Raw genomic sequence first — 8,587 nt, forward strand, 5'->3', positions numbered from 1 at the left:
CTCCCAAACTCAGGGTGCATACTTCTCCTAGCACCATGCCAGGTACAATACAGGGATGGGTGGCAGGGGTATGGAATAGAGACAATGCTGCCTTGTGAGGGGCCTCGCTGGAGACCCTGCCTTGCTGTAGGCACTGCTTTGGGACTTCCAAGGCTCAGTGAGCAGAAATCCTCTCCTTGGGAGCGGCCGTGGCTCCCTCTGATCCTCCAGGGAACCGTGACAGAACAGTATGGTCTGGGAAGGAAGCACCCTTGCCCAGAGTCCCAGAGAATCGTGTGTCCCTCAAGCAGGGGTGGCTCCTCCCTGGGATGCCAGCAGCCTCTGGCTCAGGGTTGGGCCAGGCTGAGGCCTGGGGCAGGGTGCAGACCTCAGACAGGGTGTACAAACTGGTAGACGAGGCGCTGGGAGATGTCAGGCTTGCGAATAATGCCCTTCTTGTAATACTGGCGGATGGAGCGGCTCAGCTTGTCGTAGTTCATGGCCGGGCGGTTCTTGCGCACGCCCCACAGCCGGGCCACCTGCGCAGAGTCCTCGATCTTGAAGATGCCTGGGGCCGCGTGAGGGTCCACAGGGAGCCGGGGGGATTGAGCACGAGGGGAGCAGGAAGAAAAGAGACAATCACCACGTCAGCTTTAGGGGGCACAAAGGGCTCTCCTTCAGCTCCAGGGAGGAGGAACCAGGCTCTGGGAAATCCTGACATAGGCCTTATAGCTGAGGGAAGGGTTAAATTAACCTGTGTGAAGCAAGGTCTACAGGCCACCGTAAGTGGATGAGAGCTCTAGAGTCCCCAGCTTCAAACCCACAGCAATCCTCCTGCCTCAGCCTCCCAAGTTATGAGACAGGTGTGAGTCATCACACCAGAATCTTTTCTTTTCTTTTCTTTCTTTCTTTCTTTCTTTCTTTCTTTCTTTCTTTCTTTCTTTCTTTCTTTCTTTCTTTCTTTCTTTTTTTTTGGTTTTTCGAGGCAGGGTCTCAGGCTGACCTGGAACTCACTCTATAGTCTCAGGCAGGCCTTGAATTCACAGCGATCCTCTTACCTCAGCCTCCCGAGTGCTGGGATTAAAAGCGTGTGTCACCAGGCCTAACTGAACTTCTCATTTTTGAGACCGAGTCTTGCTGTGTAGCCTGTGCCAGCCTTAAGCCTGTGACTCTCCTGCCTTTGCCTCCAGAGCAGCTGGGGTGTCAGGTATGTGACACCCGGTGGGGTCTGGAAGGATGTATTGATAGGAAATGGGAAGAACATATCTGAGCTGAGGCTCCTGGCTCTGTCCTTTGCTGTCTGTGGGCCCCTTGCACATGCTTGGCATGGAGGCTCCAGAGATCTCATGGGAGGCTTAAAGCCGGGCATGGTGGTACATGCCTTTAATCCCAGCACTGGGAGGGAAAGGTAGGAGGAGCGCTGTGAGTTCAAGGCCAGCCTGGGACTCCACAGTGAATTCCAGGTCATCCTGAGCTCCAGCAAGACCCTACCTCAGGGGGTGGGGGAAGTAAATATATAAAAATAAAATTAGTCAGGTGTGGTAGCACATGCCTTTAATCCCAACACTAGGGAGGCAGAGATAGGAGGATCACCGTGAGTTTAAGGCCACTCTGAGACTCCATAGTGAGTTCCAGGTCAGCCTGTGCTAGAGTGAGACTCTACCTCAAAAAACCAAAAATAAAATAAAATAAAATTAGAATAACAACAACAAAAGAAACTTGGGCTGGGAGATGGCTCAGTGGTTAAAGCACTCGCCTGCAAAGCCTAATGATCTGGGTTCAATTCCCCAGTACACATGTAAACCCAGATGCACAAAGTGGAGCCTACATCTGGAGTTTGTTTGCAGTGGCTAGAGACCCTGAGGCGCCTATATTGCCCCTCCCAGCACCCATGCAAATAAATAAATTTTTAGGCTGGGTGTGGTGGCACACACCTTTAATCTCAGAGGCAGAAGTTAAAAGGATCACCATGAGTTTGAGGCCAACCTGAGACTACAGAGTGAATTTCAGGTCAGCCTGGGCTAGAGTGAGACCCTACCTCAAAAAACAAATAATAATAATAATAATAATAAATAAATAAATTATTTACTTTTAAAAAGAGGCTTAGAGCCTGGTGTGGTGGCATACACTTTTAATTCCAGACCAGTGGAATGCTGTGAGTTCGAGGCCACCCTGAGACTACATAGTGAATTCCAGGTCAGCCTGGGCTAGAGTGAGACCCTACCTCGAAAAACAAATAATAATAGTAATAATAATAAATAAATTATTTACTTTTTTTTTTAAATTATTTACTTTTAAAAAGAGGCTTAGAGCCTGGTGTGGTGGCATACACTTTTAATTCCAGACCAGTGGAATGCTGTGAGTTCGAGGCCACCCTGAGACTACATAGTGAATTCCAGGTCAGCCTGGGCTAGAGTGAGACCCTACCACAAGAAAAAAAAAAAAAAAAGAGAGAGAGAGAGAGAGAGAGAGAGAGAGAAAGGCTTAGAAGGGAGCCCAAGGAAGGGCCACATCGATTGAGCTGTGACAGGCTGACACCCCACTGTGCCTTGCACAGGGCCGCCTCATCCACTGTCCCAGCTCACCCTCTTCTCCCCCTTCATGAAGTCCTCCCAGATGTGGACAGAGCTGATGGCCTCCTTCCCGCCCCCACATCCTGTCATAGTCCCAAAATGCTCCACAACACAGCTTACTTCATAACTATGTCTCCTCTAAAGCTGTAGGTCCCTGGAGGTCAGAGTGTGGCAAACCCTCAGGACGCTGTGACTCCTCGAGGTGGCTGGAGCATGCATCAGCAAGGTCTGCTCACTGAAGCCAGCCCGCTTGATAAACAGGACCGGGATCCACACACCACAGCAGCCTATGACAGCCTAGAAGCCACCTCACACCACACACACCACCTAGCCACTCAGCCACCTAGCCCTGCACCGTCCAGTACCACACATGGCATGTCACATACACGTGACCCTTGAGCACCTAAAAATGTGGCTGGTTCAAACTGAAATGTCGTGGTCAGGTGTGGTGGCACTATAATTCCAGCATGTGAGAAGTAGAGGCAGGAGGATCAGGAGTTCAAGACCAACCTCATCTATATAGTGGGTTTAAGACTAGTCTAAGCTACAAGAGACTATCTCAAAAAAAAAAAAAAAAAAATTAAAAGCAGGGCTGGAGAGATAGCTTAGCGGTTAAGCACTTGTCTGTGAAGTCTAAGGACCCCAGTTCAAGGCTCAATTCCCCAGGACCCACGTAAGCCAGATGCACAAGGTGGCACATACATCTGGAGTTCCTTTGCAGTGACTGGAAGCCATGGTGCACCCATTCTCTCTCTTTCTCTCTCTCTTCCTCCTTCCCTCTTTCTCTCTCTCTCTGTCACCCGCAAAAAATTAAATTAAAATAAACAATTTTTTAAAATTAAAAAATAGTAAGAGAGCTGGGTGTGGTGGCACATGCCTTTAATCCCAGCACTTGGTTGGTTGCAGAGGTAGGAGGATCACCATGAGTTCAAGGCCGGCCTGAGACTTCGTAGTGAATTCCAGGTCAGTCTGAGCTACAGTGAGACCCTACCTCAAAAAACCAAAAACTAAAAATAAAATAAGAATAAAAAGCTGGGCATGGCGGCCCACACTGATAATCCCAGCATGCAAAAGACTGAAATAGGAGGATCTCTGTGTGTTGGAGAACAGCCTAGCCTGCGAAGTCAGTTTCAGGTCAGTCTGGACTAGAGTGAAACAGGGCTTCAACAAACAAAGTAACTGAGGTGCTCTGGAAGTGAAAACCATGTGGGTTTTTTATAGACTTAACAAGAATATTTCAATTTTTAAATTATAATAATTTATATAGTATTAATTAAATATAGGTTGAAAACTAAATGTACATATATAGGTTGCATTTCCACGTGAAGTTCCTTTTTTGGGCGGGTTTTTCAGAGTAGGGTCTCACTTTAGTTCATGCTGACCTGAAACTCACTCTGTAGTCTCAGGGTGGCCTCGAACTCATAGTGATCCTCCTACCTCTGCCTCCCGAGTGCTGGGACTAAAGGCGTGCCCCACCACGCCCAGCTTCTGAAATTCTTTTTGCTTGTTTGTTTTTTCCAGGGTCTCACTCTACCCAGTCTGACCTGGAACTCACTCTGTAGTCCCAGGCTGGTCTTGAACTCACAGTGATCCTTCTAGCTGTGAGTGTTAGGATCAAAGGCATGCACTACCACGCCCCTCACTCGTCTTTAAATGTTTCAGCGGTGGTACATATGGGGCTCAGAGTATTTCTGACTGGACGACCCACCTCCTCCCGGTGAAGCCATGATATGTTGAGGAAAGACCCAGTCCCATTCTCAGCAAATATTCTAGTCTCTGCCCAGGGCGGAGGCTGCAGGGGACAGAGGGTGCAAGCTGCCCCCAGACCCTGGGGCGACTACCGAGGGGCGGGGAATGGGGTGGGGAACTAGACTGACACAAGGCAAGTCAGGCTAGGCCCCGCCTCAGACCGACCCCCCACAAAGCCTCTCCAAGCCCAATCCCTCCCTGCTCGAGCCACGCCCACCCAGACAGAAGCCCCTCCCATCCTGGAGCCCCACCTCTCCGTGCAGAAGCTCCACCCTTCCTGGAGCCCCGCCCACAATTAAGAAACCTAGACTCGCCTTCCGAAGCCCTGCCCTTACCAGAGCCCCATGCCGTCCCTCCTTGCAGTTCTTCCGCTATGGAAGCCCCGCCTCTCCCCACAGAAGCCCCGCCCCTCCGTGCATAGGCTCCTCCCCTTCCAGGGCCCCGCCCTCCTCCAGAGCCCTCCCACGCATAAGCCCCGCCCCTCCTTACAAGGCTCCTCCCCTTCCGGGACCCCGCCCTCCTCCAGAGCCCCGCCCCGCGCAGAAGCCCCGCCCCTTCCCGGGAGCCCCGCCCCCGCCGCCCGGCCGCTGGGCTTGCCTTTCTCCTTGTTGAGCCAGCGGATGAAGCGGCCGTAGCTGTGGGGCTTGAGCAGCAGCTCCTTGAGAAACTGCCACAGATGGATGGGCTGCCCCGAGCAGGACGAGTCCACTTCGCTGTCCGTCCAGCTCTCCTCGCTGGTGGAGGCTGGCGGCCGGGGGGGATGGGGTGGGTGAGTGGCAGCCGCGGTCACCCGCTTCGGGGGCAGCCATCCTCAGCCCCGGTCCCGGCCCGGACCTGACCTCCCTGTCCCCTTGCCTGGCTCACCGCAGTAGTGGATGGCCCCGGGCGAGGTCCTCTCCTTCATCCAGGCCGCTGTGGAGCGGACAAGGAGGAGGGGGTTGGAGACCCGGTAGAAGGCCCACGCGGGGAGGGAAGGGTGTCAGGGGGGGACTGACTTCTTGGGATGCTGAGGTCTCGGTTCTGTCACTCACGGTCTGACTCGTCTTCACCTGACTTCACCTGCGGACGGTCTGTGGGCTTTGGCAGTTCCCTAGAGACCCAGGGAGGCTGCTGCCACTGAGGCTGGGGCGAGGCGCCAGAGACAGGCAGTCCTTCGCCAGCATTCGGGTCTGACTGCCCCCTTGGTGGCCCACTGGAAGCCCGGGAGAGGACTCAGCCCTTGCCATGTCGCACCTGACTTCCAGATGTCCAGGTGGGCGTGCAGCATGTCCCCGCCCAGGGGTGAGCGCTGGCGGAACTGCTCCTCCGACATGGCGCACAGCTCCTTGCCTCCCAGCTCCTGGAAGGCCTTGCCCGCGGGCGGCAGCCGGTACTGGTGCTCGGTCCACAGCAGCCACTTCTGCACGTTGCTGGGGCTCCAGTCCCCGGGGTCTGAGCGAGAGGCGACACTGTTTCAGCACGGGGATGGGACAGTCGAGGACTCGTGACTCAGGACCATGCTCCCGTCATGGTGGGGACCACCAGGGCCTTGAGGGGCCCCGTGGAGGCAGACACCCCAGGAAAGAGGGAGTGACAGAAAGGAGCCTTAAGATAAGCTTCCTACCTCTGCATCTCTATCACATCCAGGCCCTCCACAGGCTTTCCTTGGGACCGGAGTTCTGAAGGAACTGTCAGCCAGAAACCCCTGAGCGTCCCAAGTTACCTCTTCTATTTATTTATTTATTTTTATTTGAGAGAGAGAGGAGGGGTGGGGGTAAGGGGAAGAATGTGCAAGCCAGGGCCTTCAGCGTCTGCAAACAAACTCCAAATGCATGTGCCACTCTGTACATCTGGTTTATGCGGGCCCTGGAGAATCGAACCTGGGTCCTTTGGCTTTGCAGGCAAACGCCTTAACCACCAAGGCATCCCTCCAGCCCAATTTTTTGTTGTTATTGTTTTGTTTTTCAGGGGAGGGGCTCACTCTAGCCCAGGCTGACCTGGAATTCACTATGTAGTCTCAGGGTGGCCTCAAACTCACAGTGATCCTCCTATCTCTGCCTCCCGGGTGCTGGGATTAAAGGTGTGCGTCACCATGCCCGGCTTTTTTTTTTTTTCTCTTTCGCTCTTACATAAGTAAAACATGTTTAAAGGCTGGTTGTTTAGGAACTGCTCAGGGTCCAGGGTGCTTATGGGTCCGGTGGCACAGGCCCGGAGGAAGTCACTGGCTCTTGGGGGGGGGGGTTCCTGCTGTGCATGGAGGTGGAGCCAGGCTGCAGTTGAGGTTTCAGTGGAGCCATGATCTCCGTGGTTCAGGCTGAGTCCTCCGGGACCGCCAGCAAACCAGACTGCTCCCACTATATACACCCAGCGCAATTTGTCTCTGTCCTCATTGTTCTGAGAACACACCCCTCTCAAACCTGAGGGATCGGGTGTGGTGGGAAAGCCACCAGAAAGGGGATTTGGGAGGTTGGCCAGGCCTGTCTCCCCTCCTCCCATGGACAGAGAATACACACAGGGAACAGAGACCCAAGAGTCCTTCACCAACAGCATCGGCTCCATGACACATCCCCAAGCGTGGCAGGCACGTGTACGCTGAGCTCCATCCTCCTCAGAGCCTTCCCTGCCAGCAAGACCACATTCACCTGTTTACTCATGACCCAGCATGTCTGCCCCAGGCACACGTGGGTCATGTTCTGTGTCGTGTTCCCCTGCCAGTTTCCCAGTCCTAGAACACGGCCCGCAGATGGAGAAAAGTTTGTGGTTCTATTGCTAAGTTCATGGCTGTCCTGGGAGCAGGAGATGTAGAAATGAAGGATCAAGGGAAATGCCCTGGCCCCCAAGGACCACATCCTTTGTTGGGGACAGACAGGAAGGAAGGTAGGAAATGAGCATCGTGTCAGATGGCAATGCAACATAAAAGCAGGAAAATGGGGCTAGAGAGATGGATTAGCAGTTAATTGCCTGTGAAAACAAAGGACCCAGGTTCGATTCCTCAAGACTCACGTAAACCAGATGCACAAGGGATACATGTGTCGAGTTCATTTGCAATCGCTGGAGGCCCTGGAGCACCCATTCTCTCTGTCTAACTCTCTTGCTCTCTGCTTGCAAATAAAACTAAAGAAATTATTTAAAAAAAAAAAAAAGGCGGGCTGGTCATGGTGGCGCACGCCTTTAATCCCAGCATTCGGGAGGCAGACGTAGGAGGATCACTGTTTGAGGCCACACTGAGACCACACAGTGAATTCCAGGTCAGCCTGGACTAAAGCAGGACACTACCTCGAAAAACAAAAACAATTAAAAAATTTTAATTAAAAATATATTTAAAAAGCAGGAAAATTGTGGGGGGGGCAGGGAATGCAAGGTGGGATCTGGAGGGGGGGCCACGAATCTCAATAGAGTGTCAGAGAAGGCCTTGCTGAGTTGGGTCCTGAGAAGATATTTGAGGAGAGCATCCTAGGCTGAGTGAGCGGCAGGTGCGGAGGGTTAGGGTTAGGGTTAGGTGAGAGCTGAGGGAAAAGCAAGCAGTGAGGGGTGAGGGGAGATGCGTCCAGGAGGAGTAGGGCTGGGGCAGGCCGAGGTGGCGGTGGCGGGGGGGGGGGGGGAGGGTCTCACCTGCGGTGATGTTGAGTAGTTTACAGGCAGTCTCAATGTCCTTCAGGACCTCGCCCACCACCATGGACTGCACCTGCTCCAGGGAGTGTTCATCCAGGCTGCCCCCGGGGGCCTGGCTGTCGATGACAGGGCACTGCTCTGGCTCCTCCGGTGGCTCCTCCTTCACACTAGCCACCGGGCCCTTGGCCGCCCAGCTGCCGTCCTCTGGGTACAGCATGTTAAAGTAGGAGAGGTAGAAAGTGGACAAGCCCTGCTCGGGCGTGGCGGGCGGGCTGGGGCTCCAGGCTCGCTTCTCGGGACCCACTGTCCCCACCGCCCCCTTCTCCATGCTTGTCCGCAGCACCCCGTCGGGGGACAGCAGCAGACAGCTGGGGGACACGGTGCTCAGGCCTGGGCTGGCGCTGCCCATGCTGCTGCGGCTGGGGCTGCTGGCTGCGTCTGCAGAAGGGAGAGAGGAGAGGGAATCGGTCTTACTGCTGCCCCAGCTCTATGGGGGCCGCTAAGCTGGTTACAGGGCTAAGGGCCCAGTGATCAGTGGGCTGGGCCAGAGAGAGAGCTGGGGGCTTCTGGGTCACTGGGCAGCAAGGACAGGGCTGGCCGGGAAAGACAGTGAGGTAGGCATGTGGGTAGAACAGGATGTGGACAGCTGGGAGCAGCAGTTTATTGATTATCTTATTTTTTTTTTTTTTTGTTTT

At 53.9% G+C, this 8,587-nt stretch overlaps 1 protein-coding gene across 2 annotated transcripts; it reads right to left on the reverse strand.

Moving 5' to 3' along the window:
* On the reverse strand, nucleotides 1–8,301 carry Spdef (SAM pointed domain containing ETS transcription factor). Of its 2 annotated transcripts, XM_004649560.2 has the most exons (5): nucleotides 7,893–8,301; nucleotides 5,535–5,732; nucleotides 5,166–5,213; nucleotides 4,899–5,045; nucleotides 1–547 (listed from the first exon to the last, which is right to left on the reverse strand). In XM_004649560.2, the coding sequence occupies exons 1-5, from the start codon at nucleotides 8,299–8,301 to the stop codon at nucleotides 369–371; spliced, it is 981 nt and encodes a 326-aa protein (XP_004649617.1). In that variant the 3' UTR covers nucleotides 1–368. The 2 variants fall into 2 exon arrangements, with proteins under 2 accessions (XP_004649617.1, XP_004649618.1); XM_004649561.2 differs by lacking the exon at nucleotides 5,166–5,213.
* Nucleotides 8,302–8,587: the final 286 nt, after the last annotated feature.

Source organism: Jaculus jaculus, chromosome 8 (genome assembly GCF_020740685.1).
Source record: "Jaculus jaculus isolate mJacJac1 chromosome 8, mJacJac1.mat.Y.cur, whole genome shotgun sequence".
In the NCBI taxonomy this organism is placed as follows: domain Eukaryota; kingdom Metazoa; phylum Chordata; class Mammalia; order Rodentia; family Dipodidae; genus Jaculus; species Jaculus jaculus.